This window comes from Platichthys flesus, chromosome 20, assembly GCF_949316205.1.
Source record: "Platichthys flesus chromosome 20, fPlaFle2.1, whole genome shotgun sequence".
Classification (NCBI taxonomy): Eukaryota; Metazoa; Chordata; class Actinopteri; order Pleuronectiformes; family Pleuronectidae; genus Platichthys; species Platichthys flesus.
Window position 1 is genome coordinate 14326884 of NC_084964.1, and position 24664 is coordinate 14351547.

Below are 24664 nucleotides of genomic sequence, written 5' to 3' on the forward strand. Positions count from 1 at the left end.
CAAACAACACCAGGAGAGGTTGAAGGTTGATTTCAGGACTTTATTGCAAAGGTAGATACACCAACACACAAACGGTTTCCTGATCAAGTGTCACAGTCCTCAAGGATGAGAAGAGAGATGGATAATACACTCGGATATTCTTTCACTCACATCACACAGGAAAATAAAAATCTGTTTTACAATTTGTGCAACTATAAAGCAGCTATTTAAGGTAGTGGAGGTTCTAAAACTCATCACACAGCACAATAAAGCTTCTCTGGGTAGATAAGTGAAGATGAACCAATCCTGATGGTTTGAGTTCTTCTTCCAACAGGCAGAACGTCGCTACCAAAAAATGAAAGAAATGTGCAAATAACACAAAAGGAGAAGGAGCTTAAATTAAGGTCAAGTGTTCTACTGTGCAAAATAAGAGCTCTGATTTACATTCTACGCTATCACACTTCAGCAAAATAACAAGGGAGTTGTTTTTTAACCGTTTCTGTATCGTCAAAGTCAAGAAACCACAATCCAACACCCAGAGGAGGCTTTTCTTCATTAGGTAAAATAAACTGGCAGAAGGAGTTACTGATTCACTCATCTGACTGGAACATGACTATATAGTGGAACCACAATGAAGGAGGCTACTGGAAGGCTTTCCATCTGAACAGTGCATGAGAGCTCGGCTTGTGATTTTGTTTTGGCTTCATTTCATTAGAATATCTGTTGCCGACCAGACATTAACACCCGGGGACTGAATCAGCTGATATTCTTCTCCTCACGAAACAGCAGAGCAGATCCTCATGCCTCCAGCTCCAGGCCCAGACCTAGTTTGTGACCACCAGCATTGATATTCTTCCCATCCACCTGTGCTGAGAGGATGAGTTTTATACCTGAAAAAAAGAAAATCATATAGATTCAAGTAAAATCAAGAACAGATTATGTTTAGCTGTGTTTTCAACTCTCAAAGAGTTTTCTTACCAGGCCGCAGAGTCTGGGTGTATCCAATTCCTACCAAGCTGGCATTATTCACCTTAGCCTGTAGAAAAAGTGTTTTATTATGTTAGAAGAAAGAACATCGGAATCCAGGCGTACATAAACACAAAATCCATGGAATCATGGAATAAATGCACCAGATTATTTTAAGTCACCTACAGCTGATGTGGTGTTTTTTAATTCATGGATCAGCTGCTAATAACAATAATTTTCCTCATCACAGGACCTGACGTTCAACCTAACGTGAGATATCTTAACGGCTATCTTAAATATAACCTCCTTTGCAGTTGTTAAAAAAAAGAGGGCACTCACTGATATGGCAGCACTGGAGTCTAACTGGTATTTGGCAGCAATTCCAAAGCGGGTGCCGTTGCTGCCCGCTGTCCAGGCGAGATTCACAGCGGTCTCCAGACTGTCGTTCACCTTCTGGTAAATGGATCCACCAAACTCTGAACCATCATTTCTGAAAACAAACAAACATGTGCACCATCACTTGCATGTGACTGTTCCAAAGTGGTTCCACCTGACACAAGATAAACAGATAAGTTAGTTATTTGTTTAAGTTAATTTGAAGTTCAGGTACACATCTTGCTTTGTGGTTGGTTCTTGATGTTAGAGCTTACATGTTGGTGTGGAGCTGGAAGTCTGCAGTCTTGTAGCCGACAGAGAAGTTGCTCTGGGTAATCTTGGATTTGGCTGAGTCAAAGGTCATCTGGTAGCCAGCCAGCCAGCCCTCATAGCCGGCTACTGCTGCTCCGTGAATGGTAGGACCAGCGAAATCCAGATCTGCATCAACACCGACATTAATGTATTCCCTTTTATAAGCTGTCTTGACCTTGCCGCTCTTCTTGCTGTGAAACAGAAAAAACAGAAACATGAAGAGGCAATAAGCTGGAAGTGTTTATACGTTTGTACAAAAACAATGAACTGTAGCTCACCCAGTATTCGGTGAAAACGTAGTGTCAAAAGTGAGCTTCAGGCCTTTAGTGATCTAAAGGAGAAGATGCTTCTGTCAGTCACGCTGGATTCACAGTAGTGCATCATTAGTGGGATGAATGACGACATCATATAGTTTCCACTTTACCTGATCCTCAACACAAATCTCTGTTCCAAGTGTGTTTTCCGTTGTCCACTTCTCTGTGAACATCAGCCCATACTCAGCCCACTTGTACTTGGTTTCCAGCGCTCCAGTAACTTTGCTGGTGTCTATGTTGGACAGCCCAGACGTTTTAAATTCCTAGGTTGTATAGGGGTTGAAAGAGTAAATCATTGATCACTTACAGCTTATATAGGTTTTCAAAGCACCAATAACTTATCGCTAATAACGTAACATCTATGATAACCCACAATCAGCAGAGACTGCCTACACTGCACTGCTGTATATGTGTAGTAACGGTTAAACTCACCACTCCACTTGGGGACTTTGTCTTCACATCAAGCTTCACCAGTCCAAAACCTACAAGGTCAAAGACAGAGGGGAACTATTGTTTGGGCGGTAATACGTTTCAAAACCGCCCCCCCAGTCCTTCGGCGGTCAATAAATATATACACCCATGTAAAATTATTAAAAATATGTATAATCTGTTGTTTCCATTTACCATATCCCTTGCTGAAGATGTCCTTCGCTGATTTGCCGAGGTCTGCGTACGTTGGAGGAACTGCCATTGTGCCTGTAACAAAATAACATTGAGAGTAAATGTGACCGAACTCCTATCAATCAAATCAACAGAACAATCAAACTTTATTCATACAGCACTTTGTGACAAAACCAAATGCAATTCAAAGTTCTTTACAGGTGATTGACAAAAATACGTTATACAATATCTTAAAAATGAATCAAATATTTGCTTAAACATTTTTATTAGGAGACGAATGCATACCAAGCCAATCAGTAATAGAAAATACAACGATAAAATAAAAAATGTAAGGTAATTAAAGACAAACAAAACAAGATAATAAAACATGAAACTACACAAAATGTTTTAGGCATGGCAAAAAAAGAAACAGTGAATATACTGTATTAGGAGAATACATAATAACAATAATCAATTGGGGGGATATTTACAGTATTGATTAACTGGTAGTTTACTGATACTCAGTCGTCTGTAAACTCAACCATCATTCTATTAAGTAGTTATAAAGTATTTAAACTTAAAATGTTACATTCATCATTAAATCAATATTTTGTGGAGTAAGTATATAACTATTAATATAAAAAAAATTCAGCAACATAGCTCAATTGTCATTTTCTGCGAATCAGACACATACTTCTTACTGTTTTAAATATTCAAATAAAAATGTACTTTTTCCAACAATTATAATAACACAAGTATTTTCACACACACTGTTGCAGGGGGCGTTTTCTAGCTAGCTAATGGGCGGCGTTAGCTTTACGTCTATGGTGTGTTAGCCATCTTTCCGACATTCACACGCAGAACGACACGAACAAACCTTCTCTGGGTAGGTTTGTTCGGGTTTATTACTTACTGGTGTTACTGGTGCTGCTGGTTGTGTTGCAGTGATCTTGTGAGGTGAGTAAAAGCGGCGGAATGGAGGCGGAGACACGTGTAGGACGAAGTGAAGGAGTCACCGCAACAAACACCTCTCTCCTGCTGACCTCGGAGCCGCAAGGACCAGGAATTATAGCTGCCCGCTGCGTGCCTGTGTGGAAAACCGGAGAGATGTTAATTTAGTGACTGTAGGACCAGTCCGGGTTATTCTTCTATGATTCTAAAGGAGTGAACATATCTCTTTTTATCTGTTAAATTTCTGAATGCCATGTTTGTGCTGCCAGTGAAGGCAGGCAAATGGAGGCCGCTGAATCACCATGGCAACCAGTAGGCTAATGTAACTAATTTGCCAATAATTAGTAGTTGAAAAATTCATCACTTATACATTATTCAATTATTTGTTACATTTCATTGTTACACACACACACACACACACACAGTCCCATTTTGTTGATTTACATTGATTTCCAGCAAACTTCTCCTAGCCTCCTCATCCTGACTCTTATTCTCACCCAGTATTAACCTGAACTTTAACCTTGACATTAATCGTGACATTAACTGTCTATTTATACGGGGCATTCATTTTCAAATTTAATAATTTATAAGGTCTGATTTTTTGTCCCCATAATGAAGACAAGTCCCTGTAATGTGACTTGTTTAGGAACTGTTGGGTTTCTCTATAAATTTCCAGACCATGGATTTTGTGAAACACTTTGCAAACTTGTTTGGATAAATGCTATACAAATAAAGTTATTATTATTTATTTAGGTCCCCACAGCATCAGTAAAACCTGGACCAAACAAATAAACACAAAGATACACAGGTTTGCACAACTATCTTTATCAGTACATTGAATTAAATATGCGCAAACCAAAACTTTATCACTAACCTCAACCATGACCAATTCATACCAAACTCTACTGACCTTAATCAGGAATAAAGTTTTGCCTTATAAGGACTGGGCTTTAGTCCCCATGAGGTGGACTGGTCCTGACAAGGACAAGGTTTATGATGGAAAAGGTCCCAAACATATTATGTTTATTTGTCTACTCACCTTTACAGGCTTGTAATTGGTTGATGTGCACAGCAAACAATAGTAACTCTCAGGCTTCACTGAAAATGCTTTGGCAATAAATGGGAATTAAAAATCAGAAACCAGTCTTTGATTTCAGCACTTTAATGATGGAAATGACCAAGCGAGACATCAAACAACTCAAGTGGCTTCGATTAAGAACCTAAGAGCATCATCATTCCTCACAGAAACGTCAGCTTTATTCACATTATTATGTACCTAACGTGCTGCAATGACCAAAGCAACAACACATTTTACTGCAGTGGCAAGTATCAATGGATGAAATGCAGCGGCTAATCTGACATCTACATCACACTTAAATAGCACATTGTGTTTCAAACAAAAGTTACGAGCAACTGTAAACATTTCTCTATGTGCATGTCGCTGCAACTGTACATGAAATATAAAAATACCTATCCACATTTACAAAAATGAAATAAATTAATAGAAACAAATACCTACAAATGAAAGGGTTCCTATTTAAAGAACCGTTACTACAGATCTAATATCAAGGGGGTCCTATCTGGGTGAGCTCAAATGGTATACAGGTCATCTACAATGTATGATGATTTAAAAAAGCACTATCCAACTACCCGACTGTAAACATAGTAAGATTTGGAATATGTCTACACAGCAGGTGAGCTATCGCATACTCAAGGTAATTGGCAAATGGAATAATACTTAAGACCGCTGGAAATACAATTAATTCCAAGCATTTGGCAGATAGAGACATCTTTAAATGTATCTCTTCTAGGTCTGTTAAGAGAAAATAGGCTACGTGAACAATAAAAACAAATAAGTCAATGTGTGTTAATCTAAGCCGTGGTTTTTCTCTTTTAGTACTGAGCAACACTGTCAAAACGCAAGCGTAGTATCGAGGAATGCAGGAGACATTCATAACATCTGCTTTTCACCGTGATGGAAAGAAAGCTATACAGGAAAAGAGCATTAACTTCAGATAGCTCTTTGTATATTGCTTCAACAGTGGTCCACAGAGTTATGTTCTGATTAATTACAAAGTGAGAAGACAAAACCTTCAGTCAGGAATCAAAATCCAAACCTTGAAATGATTTTTAATTGCACTAGGAATGGTTTACACCCAGGGCCACACTGGATGCAGGAGTGGCGCGGGTGCATTGTGGAAACGCCTTGTTATAAAGGTTAGAGCAGCCACACTGCTCTTCGGGGCCTCGCCTAGTTCCTAGACTTCCTGGACCTGTTTCAAAGTAGCATCACTCTCACATGAATCCATTAATTTATTTAAACATGGTTTGTATTGTTATTGCACGACCAGAAGATGCACAGCTTCATAAGATACAGTCCTGACATTTAGTTGAGTACCTAGGCTGGTTTTCCTTCCTGGACCTGAAACCTCACAAAGCGGTTTCACAACAGACTCACAAGAGACACAACTTATCAGCGACGCAGCTGTCACGGTGTGGCCCGGGTGCAACTGCTGGGAAGGATTAGCTACACTGCTGCCTGAGAATTTTTAGAAGTGTCTTCCTACTTTCACATACCATCTAAACACTAAGTCAGTAACCTGGGAGTAACCAGAATAAAAATGTTGTTCGCTCCTTCAGTTTTCAAGTCAGGCAGAAAGTGTTTTTGCTTTTAAGCTCGGCAGGGTTTTATAGATTTAGTTTTCTCCTCCTAAAAATGGTGGTAGGGGTAGCAGGTTAGTAGCGTAGTCCCAGAATATGACAGGGTATGGCTAAGTGTATCCCATCATGCCTCGGTTTTGATGGGGGTGACATCGGTTGTCTTTCCTGGTGAGGACATCACACACCGCCTCAGTTGGCAACTTCACAAAGCAGACAAAACAGCACAGGTTAAGAGTTTCTGACAGTACCGCTGTTGCTCTTGTTTTTTTTTTCTTCTTCTATCCGATCATGCTCCTTATCACAGCAGGTCTGGAGAAGGGCCAGCAGTACTCGTTAGGGACGGGTCCGTTGACATTGCACTCGAAGAAGGAGAACATGGGGAACCAGATGCGAGCTCGTCGGCTCTGCTGGTAGGCTCGGGTGTTGGCCAGAGTGTGGTAGTACAGGAAGAGTCTGGTAGTGATGTAGAAGGCGATGAACACGTCGATGGAGTAGTGTTCATGTGCGGCCAGGATGAAGAAGATGCCGAAGAGATTGAGGACCCAGGACAACGTGTGAATGAAGTTCCAGCTTCGTGGGGTGTCTGTATCAAAGAGACAGAAAGCAGTTGTATTTATGATTTAGATTTTTAATACAACAACCAGAAATGTAGTATATTCGTGTGTGCAGGGAACACGCAGAGATATTATAATCTGAACAAAACATAATTGAGACTCATTTATTAGTTTTTAAGGCCAAACTTCAGATTAGACTGGGGCCATCTACTTTTTTGAATTTCAGTTGTAGTACCAAAGAAAAACACCTAGTGGCAACAAAGGCACAATATTTATCAAATATGGGCGATTCCTCATTATTGAGAAATTCAACCCTCTGTTTTCACAGCTTTTAGTGACACATAATTTATTCTAATTAACATGAATGAATGTGGACAAATTCTGGAAACCACTGTGACATTTTAAATGTTATTGTGTTTGAAATCAACCAAATAAAAGCAGATTATTCTGTATTAAATATTTATTTTGTGTTCAAGGATTTAAATGAGACAGATCTGTTGGATGAATACCTCAAATGTTCATGCATGTGTAACATTGCTCTTTAGGGACTTAGAGACCATTAATGGAAAAATATAATTCTGTTCTCAATCATAGCCTTTATACAAATACAATTTTAACTGAATCTTAAAATTAAATATTCAAGGGACTCTTAAAGAATCAAATTCAGCGTAAAACCAAATGCAGGGATTCACAGCTAGAGGCTACTCACACTCTGTGACGAAGAAGTTGAGCATGGTGAGGACCACAGTGTGACCGCTGAACATGTAGTCACCACAAGTATGGACTCCGGTCAGGCTCATCCCAAAGCCGCTCCAGATGGCAACCGCTCGCTGCAGTTTGGCCCACATGTCACCGTATATCTGGAGGGAGAGAACAAGGGGGAACTGTGAATGCTGCGATCTTGAGGCAGGAACGTGGCGTTTGAGATATGACAAACACAATCTCGGTTAGTGCGTTACCTTTCCCGAGCACTGCAGGTGCTGTCCTGGCACTGACAGGGAAGTGACAAACATGGTGATGCAGCGCAGCATGAACACCGTCCCCATGAGGCTGCACAAACGCCGCAACAGGATGGATCTACAAGTAGCGAGATATAATTATCCTGAGTCTTCCATGTCATTGATTAATGGGAAACACTGTAGGTGACCCACAGAAGAATCCCCGCGGAGACAACATTGTGCTGATGGCAAGGACTGTTAGAAGTGTACCTGTGTTTGTGCAGCAGCAGAACGAGCAGCCAGATGTTGCAGAGGATCACGCCACACGCCTCTGCCATGGCAAAGGCCCACGGTATTCTAGGCACACTGTTTAGAAGGGTAAGAAGATGTCAGTGCCTAAAATAATAGATGATTGTTTGACAAGAAAGTTATTTATTAACCCAAAAATCCAAACATTCTGATTCTATGTGAGGATTTGCTGCTTTTCTCCCTTTTATATTTTTTGTTAATTATGTATTCTTGCAAGGGCAATTTCATTATGGCACCACATGCATACACACACAAAACGCCCCAGGGACTATCTTCAAAGTTTCCACTTCCATGACTGGTTTTAAAAGCAATTATATACTTAAGTTACTGTCAATATCACAAGATTGAGGCCAGATCTTAAAAGGTTTTTAAATACCCTGAGTAGATGAACTAAATAATGGGGTTTCCATGAAATCAGCTGTCCCAAACAGAAATTCAATGAAAATCCCAAAGCTGGTCATAAACAATGGTTCACACTACAAAGTAGGTCACTTTAAAATACTTTCTAAAAGATCTCTTTGAACCAAAGCAGGCCCACCAGGAATATGGAAGGATAATAATAGAACCAAGTGCAAGGAAGTAGGTCAGTTATAATGTCCACCATCTGGTGTGATATCTTGACAGGTCATAAAAATATAGATTTCGGTTTCATTCTGTCTTTGTCCTTTCATTGATGACTATGTTTTTTGTTAATGGCGTGGATAGTGACAAAAATGATGAAGGAAGAATAAAAAAAAATAAAGGACATACCTGTCTAGGAAGATATCCGGCAGTGGAGGGTATGTGCGCATGTCAGGGACCCTCTCATGCACTATGACCATGACAAAGGATGTGAACCCAAACACAAACACCACGTAGATGGAGCTGAGCCCTGTCTTCCAGTACTCAGGATCCAGACGCCTGGTCTGCTGCTTGTACTTTCCATTGGTGTACTGGTGATACTCCTCTCCCACCGGAGCTGTGTCGGTGCTGTCACAGTCTCTGATCGAGTCTCCGTTACACATCCAGTCTGAACTTCCACCAGAGGCTGTAGGAGAGTGGCCGTCGAAGGGAAGGCCGAGCTCCTCCAGCACGTCCATGTTCTGTTTCTGAAGTTTGCGGATCGCCACCATTAGCCGCTTGATGTCCCCCAGCACCTTGAGCTCCAGAGGCTGCGCGCGGAGGTCGTACTCGCTGAGGGCGAGCAGACTGGTGCCGTCCAGCCGGTGCTTGTTGCACAGCAGGTCCACATAGTCACAGAAGCCCTCTTCCTTCAGCCACTTGGCGACGTGTTTGGGCGTCCAGTGACGGACACTCAGTTGGGTCATTTCCTCCTCGCTCCGAGGGCTGGAGGGAAAGAACGTCAGAATGATGAGTGCACCAACAACAACTAAGCTCTCCTTTACTGTCAATATCAGCTCCGTGTGGACTTCCTCTCACACCAACAAAGGGATCTTAAGGAGAAGTATACACTGTAAGCATCACCTCATTTCCACTGAGTCAGCGACTTGAATTCAAAACAAACCCTGTGTGACTGCAACACAGATAGAAAATAACATTTAAGAGAGTCACTGAGCCTCACACCCTGAGCAAACACAAGAGGCAACCAGTGGCGAGAACTGTGAGATCACACACCCTAAAAATGTGGGTGAAAGGGCAGAAACACTCCCCAGGGGAAAAACAGTGACTTCTGTTACAGATCATGACTTTCCATGATTACCAAGTGTTTACCAAGACATTCCCACAGTGTCAGCAGGTCTGCGTGACGAGCAGCTACATGATGACATGACACCCTGGGTCTTTGTGGTTTGCACAAACAGCTGTCATCCTGCAGTCAACCTTATTTTTTTTACACACTAAATTGGGCCTTGGAGCTAATCTATTAGTAACGTGCTTCGGTATCTTGTAATTACAACACCCCCCCCCCCCCGACCTGTTAGCATTGCATGTGTAACCACGTTCGTTCCAGAGGTGAACAAACACACGAGAGCATCCCCCAGCCAATGGATCAGAACAACACAACCCCGCGGGGCTAATTCCGGCTAACCTTAGCTGGCTGGCTAACTAGCTAACTAGGATGCCCGCTTGTTAGCATGATGGCTGCGCCGCGCCTGACTCTCACTCACCCGGACAGGGACACGGACAGTGGAGGACACGGGGAGCGTCTCTTCTTCAGCCAGCTAGCTGAGCGGCATCTCATTGGAGCCCGGACACGCGTTGGCCTTTGCTGCGTCGGCTCGTTGGGGCTCATGACGCCCCGGCTCCGCGCCGGTTAGCATGTTGACAACAAGAACATGCGGTAATGTTTAGCATAGCTGCGCACGTAGAATTAGCCGCAATGGTGGGTTACCTCGACGGGGGCCACCTGACCGACACTGACCCCCGCTGGTGATCAGGCAGAACTGCACTGTCCTTAACTCACCTACATGTTTTTTTTTTAAAGAGATAGTTCACCCAAAAAATGAAAATGTACTCAATATCTACTCCCCATACGGCTCCTGTGGTGTCACCCAAGTGTCCATAGGCCCAGATGTTCAAATTCAACTCGAAACGAAGTCATTAACCCCAAGTTTGTAGCCGTTGTTTAAATTCCCTCGTCTCAAGTTGAATTTGAATTTGAATTTTTCAGTGCACTCTCCCTCTGAAGGCCACACAATGACAAATAGCAGTGACACACAAAATGTACTTAATAAAGACTGAAATGTGTGCGGTTGATTAACATTCAGAATATAGGTCACTGTTTTAATTTTAGACCAGCAGCACCTGTGCTTGTCAGTGCCAGCGTGGTCGTGGTAAAGCCTCAGCAGAGTTTGTAAATATATCTAGGGAGAAGCCATTTTTCTATGAAGCAGTTTATTAAAAAAAAAGATTGAGTGGATAATGAATAAGCCTCAGGATGACATCACAGTTTTCCCTTGTGTGAAAGATCTAGTGAAGGTTTTGTACGGAGGAAAAAGGTTTGGCAATCGTGTGGATGAAGTTTGGCCCAACTTGTTCATTGGAGACATGTGAGTCCAGCGAACCACTGTGCTCCTTCACAGCTCACAGAATAATGATTCTGTTCATATAAACCCTGTTTCCTCTTCGCGCAGGTCAGTGGCCAACGATCGCTACAGCCTGTGGAAGCTGGGAATCACTCACGTTGTGAACGCAGCTCACGGGAGGATGCACTGCCAGGGGAGCCATGACTTCTACGGATCCTCTGTGGATTATTATGGAGTGGCTGCGGATGACTCACCGTCCTTTGACCTCTCTCGCTATTTCTCTCCCTCTGCTGATTATATTCAGGATGCGCTCAACACGACCGGCGGTAATGACCCCATCATGTTTGTAATGTTCCTTTCTGAAAGTCCATCTCTCGCCGTGTGTATGACGCATCCTTCGTGTCTCACGGCTCGCTCTGATCTCATTCTCCTCATGCAGCTCGGGTTTTTGTCCACTGTGCGGTTGGAGTCAGCAGGTCTGCCTCCCTGGTCCTGGCCTACCTAATGATCTACCACCATTACACCCTGCTAGAGGCCATCCATAAGGTCAAAGAGCGCAGGTGGATCTTCCCCAACACAGGATTCCTCAAACAGCTCCGTGCTTTGGATGTTGAACTACGCAACACATGAGGGACTGAAATATCAAAAACCAGATGTCTGCCTCAGATGTCTGTTTTACCGCACGTGAAGGGTTCAGTCTCTGCCAGTGGAGGGAGATACTGTGCTTAAAATACTGAATGGTATGGAATCAGATGTATATATTATATTAATTGAGCAAGGCAATCAACCTTAGGCAGAATCAATTATAAGGCTGAATGTGAGTCATGTTGACCTTTGTATCATGTTGAGGAAAAATGACATGTGATACGTTGCGGGTCAATAACAACTCAGGAGTTGTATGAATTTAAAAACAGTGTGTCCCTGTGCGTGTGTGTATTCGTGCACATGAACGTAACCTTTCATTTAAAACGTCCCTGTACACTTAATATAAAGCACCTTGATTTCCCTCTAGCTCTATGTATTAAACATTATAATAAATATAACTTAATTTCTTCATTATATTTTCTAGGACATCTTAGGCTCAGAGAATAGTTCTTGTATTCAGCCTCTATCAACATCATAATCAGATGTGCCTATCGCACTTCAATTTAGATTCAATCAGTGTATGGTTTACTAAACTTTCTTTTTTAGGAAAAGTCAAGGAAATTTAAAAGTGAATTTTCAACAGCTATAACTCGTTCTCATTTAACCATGAACGACGTGACTGATTTGTACTGTGCTCGTGTGTTCATGACCTCGTTTTGAAGGATTCATGGGAGAAATTGGAACATCAGTAGGCAAGTTGTAGGTGGATGATGGACGACAAACGCACCCCCCCTTAATAATCTGTCATCATCTCTTCTTACCAGCGGGTCTCATGGTTCCAGCAGCAGATTCTGATTTGACTCATCTCTGGGCATATAGAAAGAAGAGCGGCTTCCACCCACACCGGTTGTGGGTTATGTTCAGTTTCATTTTCCAAGAGCTCAAATGTCAAATTGTTGTCACTTTGAACAACCTTGAAGGCCCTGGATCTTTTCTTAATACATTTATAAAAAACTCAGTCTGAATTGGCTTTGCTGCAGAAAATATGCGGTGACACACAACACAACTATCTCTAGATTTCCATGGTCTTTAAAAGCTTGTGGTTTAAATCATTGATTAATCACAGCTCAGAAACATCTCCCTCTTTTCAATAACGTGTTTCAGAAATAATATAATTCCTATTGCCTGATTCGTTTTGTCGAGCCCATTGTTATGTGTCACTTTTGGAGGAATGATGTGTTTAAAATGCTCTGAAAAGACATGTGATGTAACACAAAGACACAGAAAATGAATCCCCAGCATCAAGCCTCTTCACGATCACAGAACCCGACACTCAGCAGCAGGTTTCAATCATATTCATCCAGTTAATATGAACATACCCAAGTGAGTTTTGTTCTCCACGCACACTCGGCTGCAAATCAATAAGCAGAAGCAACACTTCAGATAATCAATCAATAGCTGTCTCCGGGTCAAAATGTCCCAGGGACCTTTATTGACTGATTTTGTACACAACAGTGCTGACATTTTACAATACATTATTACGCCCACACATTTTCTACATACACATGCGTGACCCTGAATGAAGAGAAGTCGTTACATTTCATGGCTTGACAGAGAGGTTAATTATGTTTTTCTTCCGTTTAAAAGCTGAAACGGGTGAAATTGACCTGCCACATAATGGGAGGGTTAAAAGAGGCATTTGCAGCAGTGGGAGTGCTGTTTCATGTCGTGTGCAGCCGACGGCAAAGCTTAATTCTTTCTCTCCCCCTTTTCATTCAATTTGCTTTCACAAGATATTAATGCGGTGAAGTAGTTGCACGAGGCTGTCGGAGTATTCCTCCTTCCGTAAATACTGCATGCGGTGCACTCGCAGTACAATCCAGTGCAAGCCATGCACTTGAACATTCTGTCCACAATTACATCCAATTATCACTGCTTTATGGAATGATTCATCTCTGTTTGAGGCTTATTGAATCATAGTCCCACAGCGGTGTGAAGAGCAGAGTCCGGGCTGCCCTCCGCACGTAACACACTACACGCTAGGTTAAGCACTAAAATTAGGGAACCGTCCAGTGACAGCAGATAAACACCTGCTCGTACACATCACCCTGAGCCGGAGTAGACGGGGGGGAACGGCTTCAATACAACAAACATTTGGACCAGGATTCTATCCAACGGGGGGGATTTGCACTCGAAATGTCAGCAGAGAAAGGCAAGAGAACGGAATATCTAACTGTGAAGGATTTGCAGAAGCTGCTGGACTCGTGCAAACTACGGCTCGGTCAAATCGACGAGGTCTGGCCCAACATTTACATCGGAAACGTGTAAGTACGCATTTTGTTATAAAATTTGAGTCAAACTTTATTAGCCTTACAAACATTAAATAGTTTCCCGAGGTCATTACCCTTGACGTGCAGTATAGCAAGCAGCCAGATATTCTCCGGCTGTGACATTGAAACGTTGTGCTGTGATGCCTGGCCTTCACACAAAGTCTTGAACCTCTCTCTGTCTCTTTGTCTTGCTAGGGCAGTAGCCCAAAACAAGACTGCCTTGCAGAAGTTAGGTATAACTCATGTGTTAAACGCTGCTCACTCCAAGCGAGGCAGCATAGGGACCCACAGCTTTTATGGCAACGACTTTGTGTATTGTGGCATTCCAGCAGATGACTCGACACACTTCGACCTGGATGTTTACTTCCAGCCCGCAGCCGATTTCATTCAAAAGGCTCTGAAGTCACCTGATGGTAAGACCCCCCCGATTTCTAAAAACATATTTCTCTACAGTAGGTTTTGATTGTTGAACTTAGTGTCTGTAAAGATTTGGTCATTCACTTCAAAAATGTTTTTTAATATTCCTGCACACCACCATCTTTTATTGCACCCCATAAAGCCACCCACTCAAATGTCAATGTCACCTGTCACCACCCTGTCGCAGCTTGTAATGGCGTGTAAGTGTATATTCAGCCCGGCAGTGATAATAAGGGTGTTACCTTGAAGAATTTGAGTTTATAATGCGACCCAGGCACCTTCCAGAGAAGCTATCAAGCAGAGGACGAGTTGGGATTAAAGAGACGGTCGGGCCGCTTCTGCGAAGGAACCTTAAATGAACAAAGGCGATGAATTGTTGGCACTATTTTTAGCTCGTGGTGGGAGCAAGAAAAGGCCTTGGTGGGAGATGGGCAGCCATGTATGATATTGGTAAGACTTCTCGCTAATCCTTCCGTTTACACACCCCTCACCCTTCATCTTGTCTCGTTACGCAGGGAAAGTTCTGGTGCACTGCATCATGGGAATGAGCCGCTCCTCCACGCTGGTGTTAGCGTACCTCATGATCCATCGCCAGCTCCCGCTCAAACGGGCTTTGCAGAAACTGATCCGGAAGAGAGCCATCTACCCCAACAGGAACTTCCTGGCTCTGCTGTTGGATCTGGATCTTCAGCTCACGAGAAAAGAGAAGTCGTGTCAGATCCTGTGATCGGGAGGAGACGTTTACACGAGTCGGCCACACGGCGGCGTGGTGTCTGTCTGTCAGTCAAGAATGAAATTATCTCAAAAGCCAATTGACTGATCAACAAATAAGTGAATTTCTCTCAGACTCATTCGTGCCTTGAGATTAATTCAACACGTCAAGATGTTATGATGCTATGACGTTAGCATGTTAGCCTGTTAAACATAATGGGGCCGAACGGGAATGCTGATTACATTAACTTCATAACATTTCATCCACTCGTCGCTCAGTTTTTTTTATTAGCATGTCAAATGTTCACATGTTAACATACTAAAGTGTTAAATGTTCAGGACACACATGTTTGCACGTGTTGCTGCTTCAACTTGCTAGTAGGCACATTAACACGCTAACATTCTGAGCAAGGCTTGCTAACATTCACAGATTAACCTGCCAATATTAGCATATTGACATGGCATTGCAAATGCTAGATGCTAGCAGTATTTAAAACAGTAGGCTGGTTGCTGGCATGTATGGAAGTGTGACACTAATACGTGCATTAAAGAAGTTGCACCAAATCTGACGTGCTGAGCCTCACGAGCAGTTTCTGAGATGATACTTAAAAACCCTAGATGGTTTATAAAGATGGACGACATGACAGCTCTCCAAAACTGACCCAAAAGTTCTTGATCGCCCCCAGGTGGCTGTCTGCAGTATAGGTTAGAAACCCCGCCTCCTCCGTGTAGGTGGACGAGACAGGGGCCAAACAAAAAAAATGCAAAGTACATGTCAAATTATATTTTCAAAAATGTTGACATCTGGCTCTAGATCATGTCAAAAGCACAAGATGCTGGAACCTGTATCCTGAATATTGAGGCTTCATTTTTCACCCTCAGGGTTGTCTCTCCATTAAATATCAATTCCCATGTCAAGTTTGTCATGACCTGCATTACCTCCTCGTGGACACGCTAACGTGCCTATAGACCTTTTCTTTCTTTCTTTTTTGTAGTGATTATTAGAGGCAGTAAAGTTGAAAACAACAACGTCTTAACTAAAGACAGTGAAAACAGAGAAAGGAGTTCTAGAGATATTGAGATTTTATGTCTTGAATTGTGTGTCATTCTTGTAAAAAATGCTTTTTCTCCTGCACCTCAGTTTGTATCACAACAGAATGGACCAAATGTCTCATGGAAAATGTTCTAGAAAGGATCACATTTTAGTAAACTCTGTTGATGACTCAGACAAGATTTGAAAGAAAGAGTTCAGGTTTTCAATAGTTTAGGAAATGATGTGTTGAAACATGAGGAATGTCCGACACAACAAACGTACATTCATTAATCTACTGTATATGATTTCCCTCAACCTCACAATATCCAACACAAGGTATTGCACACACACACGCACACACACGTTGGTATTTTTCATTGTTCAATAGCTTTTATATGACCAGCTCTATAAAAATAACTCTCTGAAAAAACTAAAAGACATGAATCATTTGTGTTGTCATGTGTTGTGGTTTTAATATGTGGGTTTATTCTGTGGATATTTCATTTGGGATAGAAGAAATAAATTCATGAAGTTTATGTGATAAAAAGAAATGTTCACGTTTCTAAACTTGTGTTACCCTTTTTGAGATACAACGTGTATGGTGTCGTTTTTTTTCCCACTCAATTCATGAAATGTTCCACAGATAAAGTGAAGGATCAGAAACAAAGCGTCCAGGTGTTGATTCGAACACGTCTCAATGTGGAGCAGAGCAGCACTCATGTTATATTCTCTCGCAGGTTAAAAAAAGCGCTGTCCTCTCCTCCCTCCTGCGCTGGCAGCTCGGGTAACCTTTAAGGAATGCAGAAGATGATGCCAGGATTATTTTGGGCCGAGATTCAGATGTTAAAATAGCAGAAAAGGTTGCAGGGTAGATTACCGAGTAGAGCGCAGACAGTTGTGTTCGACCTACATGTAGCGCCACAGAGAGAGAGAGCATGAAAAAGCAACGTTTCCAGCCAAGGCAAGTGTCTACTCACAATGTGATCTTATCCCAATTTGTTAAAGATAGAAGTCCATGTTGGAAAATATCTATTACAGTACATAAACTCTACATAGTATGGATTCCTTGTACCTGTGTTTGCAGGGTAAAGATGTTTCTTAAGCACTTTTACAAATGTTCTGTGATGACGCTCCATGGCCCGGTGGAATTACACTTACTTCTTTTATTAATTAGCTCACAAATCCAGACGAACCGCATCCAAAAGGCTAAACAGGGAAGTGTAATTCATAAAACAACCAAGAAGAGGCCTCGAGGAGGCAGAAAGCCATTTTCATTTGCCCTCCACGTTAACCGTGGGCACTTTCCCATACATAGCATCTTTAATAACACAGAAGTAGAGCAGGAGGCACAGGTTAGCCTGAGGGGGGGGAGGCTATGAAAGCAGCGCTGCACTTAAACATGTGCACCAGGGAAATCAGTTCTCTGCCCTGACTGTGGGAGGGAGGGAAGGGTTATACTTATAGATCAATGAGGAGGAAGAAGCGCCTCCAGGTTCTCCGGGCACATGTTGTACTTGTGCAAAGACACACTTTGCTCTGCCTCGGAGACTCACACACTGTGGTATGCGGTGAGCATACGCTGGATCAGACGCGGCTTTTCTTGCACATGCTCTGAGTGACACACGTGCACACGCAGAGATGGGTAAAGCTTACTCGATGTTTGAGTGCACCTCCATATGCCACCACAGCTCGACAAAAGGTCACTGAAACAGATTTGGTCTCAATGACTCGTCCCCGTGGACACAACAATAAGTTGCCAAACCCTGAGTGCCACGCCGCGTCTCCACACTCACCAGCAGAATGCAAATAAGAAGATGAACCGCCATCGGTGTCTTTGCTTTAAGAATGCGCGCACTACACTTGTACGTGCGCAGCCTGGAGCGGAATCACACAGCCGCCTAAATGGATGCTAATGTATACAGTATGCATAGAATAAATCTCTCCAAAGCCAAGTGTGTAAATTGTAAATGCACAGGTTAGACCTGCCTGCAGGAAATGAAAAATCTGATGTTTATAAGCCTCGAATGCCAATTTCATGAATCTGTGGAGATAAATAAATCTACCAAGTGCTACTTTAGAGGAGATAAAATAGTGAGAGGGTCATCCCACTATGATGTGTTCTTATGGCCCTTCACTGCTCAGAGCGCAGTTATTAGCTTGAATTCATATTCTATATTCAATGGTCGTTCACCTTTAGAATACTGTGCTCTATTTCTCAATCCTCACTCTCGTCCCACACTGTATTCATGAGGTGCTCACTTCAATAAGCCCCATTAGAAGTCAGCAGTTGGCTGTCTTTAACAATAAACCAGCAAAGTAGAGATAACCCACAACCGTTCTCACCCTGTCGATGACCTCTAGCACTCGGTGTGCGCTCTAAATTGAATAAGTCAAATTTAGTTGGTGGAGTATCCAGACATGCCCAGAGGCCTCGGCTGCCCGGTGAGCCCTGGGGGGGCGGGAGGCAGATACGAGACCCCCCCGGCTTCAGAGCTCCAGAGGCTGATGTGGACAAAGAAAGGGAGCTGCAACCATCTGGATGAGGTTCAGCCCAGGATCTATATCGGAGACATGTGAGTCAGAAGGGAAACAGGAACAGTGACATTTAGCGATAAGTCTAAAATACATGTTTTTACCTCATCAGACCCAGATTATTAATTATCGGTAAACTCATAGATCTCAACGAAATGAATATAGGTGTTCATATTTTGACATCAACTAACCAATTAACTAATTAACTAATTAACTAACTAACTAACTAACACAGGTAAAAAAACCTTGGCAGAAGACATTTAGAAAGCAACTTCTTCCGTTAGTGTGTCTATATCAACAGTTTTTAAAGAAATTTATTATTTTTGTGGGATGAATTGGCCCAATTAATGAATTCTTCCTTTTTAATTGTTGTTCTTAGCAAACTGAGCCTTTAAACTCTGCTTTAAAAGACAAAACATATGACGTTCTGCTGCACACACTAAAGGTTTTAAATGTGAATCCCAATTAAGTCCTGATGCTTGGACAACGATTATTAATTATTTATAAAACATCAGTAGCTGTAGAGTCAATCAGAATCACAATGGTCCCGTATGTGTTGTTTAACATGAACTGTGCTCGTACAGACAACTCTCTCACTGCACTGAGGGATAATGCTTCTGTGTAGGTACGCAGCCAAAGACAAGAGGACCCTCCAGGCTCACCACATCACCCACGTGCTCAACGCTGCCGACGGGAAGTTCAACGTGAACACGGGGCCGAGCTTCTACCGACACACCAGCATCACTTATCATGGAGTGGAAGCTTTTGACATGGCGTCCTTTAACTTGAGCCCCTTCTTTTACTCAGCCGCCAATTTCATCAAGAACGCTCTGAGCTCGCCCACAGGTGAGGAGCTCTCACCGCGCTCGAGGTGTTTCTCATCGTTTTCACACGTTAACTCGAGGGAGACGTTTTTTTTTTTTTTTGCGAGGCACAGAAACATTTGTCAGTCAATTCCCATTACAGCAGCCCCCAGTTGTATTAGTCATTAAAATGCAAATCAAACACTAAACATAATATCAAGCTAATATCTTCCCCCCACGGTAATCTCCTCATAAGCCCAGACCTTGGCCAGGAAAATTGGTTCTAAATGGATTGCCCCGGTAATTTGTAAGCAACACTTTTATTGGACATGGAAATTACACAATTATGTTTGTGGCCTGTGTCTGCCCGGCCTGTTATGCAAAGTGAAGTCGGTATCTGACATGACAGTAATAAGATGTGGCCTCCTCCTTCACATGCCGGCTGATCGAGGGCTCCAGTGTGCGGCGGGGCCTACAGTAATCCCCGGAAGAAATACACAGACGCCGAGACAGTTCAATTACGCGCTCCTCTGCGCCCTAATCCTCTGGCCCCCGATAAGGAACCGGGGATTACCGTGTGTAGAAACATTGGTTTGCAACATTGTCGAAAAACTTTTAGTCGGGAGTTAAGGAGTACCGCTCTCTGCGATGTGCACATTCTCATTAATCCACGGAGGGGTGACAAATTAGACTGTTAGCATAAAGTACGCCACAGTAATCCAGTCGTTGCGTGGTTATACACACAGGGTAGAGGGGAGGGGGGTAGGGGGTGGGGGGGGGGGGAGGCATCTGCAGGAAGTGACGTCAGTTTTTTTTTTTGTCGTTTCCTCTGATTTGTAGGTAAAGTGTTTGTCCACTGCGCGATGGGCCTCAGCCGCTCGTCCACCTTGGTCCTGGCGTATCTGGTGATCCACGGGAACATGACGCTGGTGGACGCCATCAAAGCCGTCAGCGTGAACAGGAACATCTCGCCCAACGCCGGCTTCCTGGAGCAGCTGAGAGAGCTGGACAAACAACTGCACTACCAGGGGTCCTCGAGGAGCGGCACCATGCGAACTTGAGATCCAATCAGACCTTGATAGTGGATCCCCATGTTGCCTCCTGTCAGTTTGAAGTTTTTAAATACCCTAGACTTCAAGGTAACCCTCTGACTTCATCTTTTTACTGTCACAAAGACATTTGGGTTGTCATTTGGAATGAGGTCTGCAACTGTGGAGTGAAGTCGCACCCGTCACACATGCTCAGCCAATTGCAAGTCAGACTCATGATGTTAAATAAATAAATAAAACAAACCAGAAGAATCCACACGTGAACATACATCAGTGTGATAAGAACGACCTGGAATGACAGAAAGCCTCTCCGAGAGAATATCTATTTAATGGGTACTTTTTAATTTGTCCCTTGTCCCATCCACTCACATGGAGGAGGTGGGGCTTAGCACCTATACTGCAGCCAGCCACCAGGTGGTTGGGGATCAAAATGTTTTGGCTTCACTTCTGGGAAGCTGTCATCCATCTTTATAACAGTCTTTGTGTTGAATCACATTGCATTAAATCGCACTGCATGGTGATAGCTGTGAATCCTAACGCATTAGCAGCTGCTGCGTACGCGTCTTCAATGCATTGGATCGCTGACAGTGACGGAGAGTCCCGCGTTGGCACCGAGCGAGTGCACGAGGACGCACAGGCTGGTGCGAGCACATGGGACCCACTGGTTTCACACCACTCCCCCGACACTGTTGGTGGCAGCGCGGAGCAAAGAGGTGTCGTAATACGCCAACAGAGGAAGGAAGCAGACTGCGGGCGTACATTAACACATTTGTGAATTATACACAGAAATACAGAATGTAAATGTTTATGGATTTATGAGAAAAAAACTCTACAGGGGACTGGTAAACTACACAGAAATACAAATAAATCATTTATAATTCCAAACAATGGACCTTGAGTTGAATTATTTTGATAATTGAAATAGATTAAATAACCTCCACCAGTTTAATCCAGTGTAAATTAACTCTCTCCTCAATGGTCCCACTAAACCGTGTGTGTTTGTGTTTTAACTGTAGATTCAGTTTCTTTAGATGTTTGAACTCAACAGATTAAATAACCTTTACACTCCCTGTGTTCAGTAGAAGTGGACGTGGTCTGAACTGACTCAGTGTGTGGAGGCCCGACACAAACTGCCCCCCCCCCCCCCCGTGTTTTTGAATCGCTCGCGCCGCTACAACTGTGCGCACGGCTGTGGTTCCACAGTTAAAGTTGCCACAACACAAGCTGCCCGGCTTCTGTCACAGTCATCTGAGGGAATAAATAGTCCACATTGCTCCGGCCCAGACTCTGGCATCGTCAGCTGGTTCATTCCAGCGGGGCTCAGCCACCAAGCAACACTGATATCCAGTTCACATGGAAAACAGGGGCGAGCTGCATCGGCGGGGGGGCGGGGAGGATTGGGGGGGCCTTGTGTTTACTCGTGGATTCCTTTCCAAATGCCAAACGGAGAAGGAACACCAGCAGGAGCAGGACGGCCGCGTCAACTTCTCCCCCCCCCCCCGAGGTTCCCGTCCAAGAACATTGAGTATTTGGGAAAGTTACAGAATGTGTCGAGATGAAAATGTGGAGCTGAGGCTAATTTGCGATGATTGTGTTGTGACGCACACCCAGAGTGAAGGCCATGAGCGCAGAGGAGGAGCCCGGGTACCAGACACCACCCACCTGTGAGCTGCTCGAGCTTCTGCTGACGAACAGACGTCCCACCGGAGCCGTCAACGAGGTTTGGCCCGACCTCTACATCGGAGACGCGTGAGTGACATTCTCACTTCAGGGGCCCCCGCTTGCAATATGGTGATCCGATTGTGAGAGTGTCGCTGCTAACAGGGCCTCTACTTGGCCAACTGCATGGGACCAATATAAAAATCTGTGCATTTGAGTCACGGGTGATGCGTTCGCAGGCATATGCTCTCAGAGCTGCTCTCAGGCAAGACGTCCCTGTTTCCTGGATCTGCTCTGTGTTGTTTCCCAGGGCCACGGCTCAGGATAAGAGCCTGTTGGTGGATGTGGGAATAACACACGTGGTGAACGCTGCACACGGCCCCCAGCACATTGACACAGGGCCGGGTTTCTACAAAGGCACCGGCATACTGTATCACGGAGTGGAAGCAGCAGACTGTAAAGATTTCGACTTGTACCCGTTCTTCACGGAGACGTCTGATTTCATTCACGGCGCTCTGAGTCGGGGAGGTAGGAGTCCATGCGAGCCGTGGAGAGCAGTGGAAACACTAGCACAAAGGAGAGAGCACCAAACAGTCCCTTAAGTTCAACCTGGCTGCACCAAATTGCACACACTCATACAGATCAGATTCCTAAATTGATGAAAACGCCCACAAATTAAACCGCCCCAGAAAAATCCTGGATTTGCCCTCTGATCCGGATCAGCTCCAAACTTTAACAGGTTTTTTCCCTGACCCACATCCTTCCACCAAGTTTAATTGGTAATCCGTTAATTTGTTTATTTTTGTAATCAAACTAATAATAACGGATTGTGGGGGCCGAAAAGCTCCTTGGCAGAGGTAACAACACGTAATGGATATCAGAGCACAACATGCTGTAACATGATATAACAACATCCATCATCAAGCCACAGAATCTGATTGTAATCTTAAATAAATCGGAGAAATGAGAACTCACAGGTCAAGTAGCAGCTCAGACCTTGTTAAAAACAAAAAAGGTTAAAGACAATAAAAAACATCTTTCAATAAGTTTGGTTCAAATCGATTTAGTCAGTACAGCTACATGAGCTACTGATACAGATACTATATTCTTAGATAATAAATTTGTGACAATCAAAATATTTGATATTGATATTTGATAAGATATTTGACATGCCTCTTGTCTGTGCAGGTAAGGTGCTCGTCCACTGTGCTCGAGGAATCAGCCGCTCGGCCACTCTGGTGTTGGCCTTCCTCCTGATCAGAGAGAGACTCACTCTGGTCGAGGCCGTTCAGGTTGTTCGCCGGCACAGGAACATTCTGCCCAACCTCGGGTTTCTGCAGCAGCTCCAGCGCCTGGACTCATCCTTGGCTCTGCAGAGGAGAACAACATGATGCTGAGGATGAGAGTCATGGAGAGGGACTGTTCTCATATGTGGATGTTGAGAATGTTAAAGGATCCGACCAGATGTGAATGTTTCCATTTAAAGTCAGTTGCAAACTTGCTCAAGTTGTGTAATTGATTATATCACAATTTACATAATGTGAGATAAACTTGAAGAGCAGATACTTGCCTCAAAATGTCAATTTGTGTGAATGTTTTTTCAGGCATTATGATCCGACTTAACTTTCACTCTCAGAAAAGGAAACTTTATATTAGCCATCCATGGATCACAAAACTCTCTTGACTCCCTCAGGCGTTTCCGCTAGTTTCCTTTTTTTTATTAATTCTGAAACAGTAAAAACTGAAACTTTCACACAGCTGCTGCATTACAATAATTATCTTCTTTGAAAGGAATTTATGTTAAATACGTTTCAACACACTTTAAAAAACCGCTGTGATGAGGAATATGTTCAACCACTGTTTAAAATGTCCGGATTCAGACACATCATGTTGACTTGGGGGCTGTGGCTCAATGCCCCGGACACTATTAGAGACACTCTCTGAATGCAACTTGTATTTAAACTGGAAAAGCTCTATATCAAAACAGACCATTCACCATTTGGAACTCGATTCTGACCCCAAATGTCTTGAGACCTGACATCAAACTTGAGACTTGATACGACAGATTTATCAAAGACTTCACTTTGACTTGAATTGAAGAACTTGCTGTGACAGACCTCCGATTTGACTCCATCTTGTCTGGAATGACTTTTATCTTGTTCTTAGATGAGTAGGAAATGAGTTGAGACTAAAAAGAGTCTTGAACTAGCGTTGCACTTGTTTTTAATGACTCACGTCTCGACTCGGATTCCTCTCCGATGACAGAAATAGCATAAAGAGAAATCTGCTTCAATTTCATTTTTCTATGGGACTCATTTAAAATCCTCAGTCTGTGTGTAGTTAAGGAGCTGAGAACATGTACCAACTGGTGAATGGTCCTTTAAGCTTCTGTCTAACAAGCAGCACAATCAATATTACAGAAACCATTAAAACAAATGTAGCACAACTGCCAACCCCCCCCCCCCCCCCCCCCGCTGCACTCCAACAACACATAGACAGTGTTTGCCTATAAATAAACAATGCTCCACTTATTTATTCACATTTCTCCAAAACACTGTGTCTTAACCCGCCGCCATCCAGCGTGGTACAGTTAAAACTGTGATGTCTAAAGAGGCTTGATACA

The 24664-nt window shown here is 43.3% G+C and overlaps 5 protein-coding genes across 5 annotated transcripts; 3 read left to right on the forward strand and 2 right to left on the reverse strand.

The window, feature by feature from the left end:
• Window positions 1–26: 26 nt before the first annotated feature.
• Window positions 27–3618, reverse strand: LOC133975920 (voltage-dependent anion-selective channel protein 2-like). The gene is made up of 9 exons (XM_062413946.1): window positions 3460–3618; window positions 2571–2642; window positions 2379–2428; window positions 2057–2209; window positions 1911–1963; window positions 1596–1823; window positions 1285–1435; window positions 958–1015; window positions 27–869 (listed from the first exon to the last, which is right to left on the reverse strand). Exons 2-9 carry the CDS (start codon window positions 2635–2637, stop codon window positions 778–780), a joined length of 852 nt encoding a protein of 283 aa, XP_062269930.1. The 5' UTR covers window positions 2638–2642; window positions 3460–3618; the 3' UTR covers window positions 27–777.
• A 1025-nt stretch (window positions 3619–4643) lies between these two features.
• On the reverse strand, window positions 4644–10292 carry LOC133931655 (sphingomyelin synthase-related protein 1-like). The gene is made up of 6 exons (XM_062378585.1): window positions 10065–10292; window positions 8710–9285; window positions 7921–8016; window positions 7672–7789; window positions 7422–7572; window positions 4644–6741 (listed from the first exon to the last, which is right to left on the reverse strand). The coding sequence occupies exons 1-6, from the start codon at window positions 10187–10189 to the stop codon at window positions 6437–6439; spliced, it is 1371 nt and encodes a 456-aa protein (XP_062234569.1). The 5' UTR covers window positions 10190–10292; the 3' UTR covers window positions 4644–6436.
• A 445-nt stretch (window positions 10293–10737) lies between these two features.
• Window positions 10738–16567, forward strand: LOC133931824 (uncharacterized). Its single transcript, XM_062378771.1, has 6 exons — window positions 10738–10946; window positions 11031–11248; window positions 11362–11550; window positions 13621–13831; window positions 14033–14250; window positions 14770–16567. Exons 1-6 carry the CDS (start codon window positions 10819–10821, stop codon window positions 14979–14981), a joined length of 1176 nt encoding a protein of 391 aa, XP_062234755.1. The 5' UTR covers window positions 10738–10818; the 3' UTR covers window positions 14982–16567.
• Window positions 16568–18382: 1815 nt separating this feature from the next.
• On the forward strand, window positions 18383–21264 carry LOC133931903 (dual specificity phosphatase 29-like). The gene is made up of 3 exons (XM_062378867.1): window positions 18383–18571; window positions 19156–19376; window positions 20174–21264. Exons 1-3 carry the CDS (start codon window positions 18417–18419, stop codon window positions 20392–20394), a joined length of 597 nt encoding a protein of 198 aa, XP_062234851.1. The 5' UTR covers window positions 18383–18416; the 3' UTR covers window positions 20395–21264.
• A 490-nt stretch (window positions 21265–21754) lies between these two features.
• On the forward strand, window positions 21755–23601 carry dusp13a (dual specificity phosphatase 13a). Its single transcript, XM_062378869.1, has 3 exons — window positions 21755–22131; window positions 22352–22569; window positions 23230–23601. Exons 1-3 carry the CDS (start codon window positions 22004–22006, stop codon window positions 23430–23432), a joined length of 549 nt encoding a protein of 182 aa, XP_062234853.1. The 5' UTR covers window positions 21755–22003; the 3' UTR covers window positions 23433–23601.
• Window positions 23602–24664: the final 1063 nt, after the last annotated feature.

Coding starts and splice junctions, on each gene's coding strand:
- LOC133931655 (XM_062378585.1), bottom strand. CDS start 10,189: ATGAGCCCCAACGAGCCGACGCAGCAAAGGCCAACGCGTGTCCGGGCT. Junction 8,017..8,709: donor CCGGATATCTTCCTAGACAG/GTATGTCCTTTA, acceptor CCTTCTAAACAG/TGTGCCTAGAATACCGTGGG. Junction 6,742..7,421: donor CAACTTCTTCGTCACAGAGT/GTGAGTAGCCTC, acceptor TCTTTGATACAG/ACACCCCACGAAGCTGGAAC.
- LOC133975920 (XM_062413946.1), bottom strand. CDS start 2,637: ATGGCAGTTCCTCCAACGTACGCAGACCTCGGCAAATCAGCGAAGGAC. Junction 2,429..2,570: donor CATCTTCAGCAAGGGATATG/GTAAATGGAAAC, acceptor TTGACCTTGTAG/GTTTTGGACTGGTGAAGCTT. Junction 870..957: donor CACCCAGACTCTGCGGCCTG/GTAAGAAAACTC, acceptor TCTTTTTTTCAG/GTATAAAACTCATCCTCTCA.
- LOC133931824 (XM_062378771.1), top strand. CDS start 10,819: ATGAATAAGCCTCAGGATGACATCACAGTTTTCCCTTGTGTGAAAGAT. Junction 13,832..14,032: donor AACATTTACATCGGAAACGT/GTAAGTACGCAT, acceptor TTGTCTTGCTAG/GGCAGTAGCCCAAAACAAGA. Junction 14,251..14,769: donor GGCTCTGAAGTCACCTGATG/GTAAGACCCCCC, acceptor CTCGTTACGCAG/GGAAAGTTCTGGTGCACTGC.
- dusp13a (XM_062378869.1), top strand. CDS start 22,004: ATGAGCGCAGAGGAGGAGCCCGGGTACCAGACACCACCCACCTGTGAG. Junction 22,132..22,351: donor GACCTCTACATCGGAGACGC/GTGAGTGACATT, acceptor GTTGTTTCCCAG/GGCCACGGCTCAGGATAAGA. Junction 22,570..23,229: donor CGGCGCTCTGAGTCGGGGAG/GTAGGAGTCCAT, acceptor TTGTCTGTGCAG/GTAAGGTGCTCGTCCACTGT.
- LOC133931903 (XM_062378867.1), top strand. CDS start 18,417: ATGCCCAGAGGCCTCGGCTGCCCGGTGAGCCCTGGGGGGGCGGGAGGC. Junction 18,572..19,155: donor AGGATCTATATCGGAGACAT/GTGAGTCAGAAG, acceptor GCTTCTGTGTAG/GTACGCAGCCAAAGACAAGA. Junction 19,377..20,173: donor CGCTCTGAGCTCGCCCACAG/GTGAGGAGCTCT, acceptor TCTGATTTGTAG/GTAAAGTGTTTGTCCACTGC.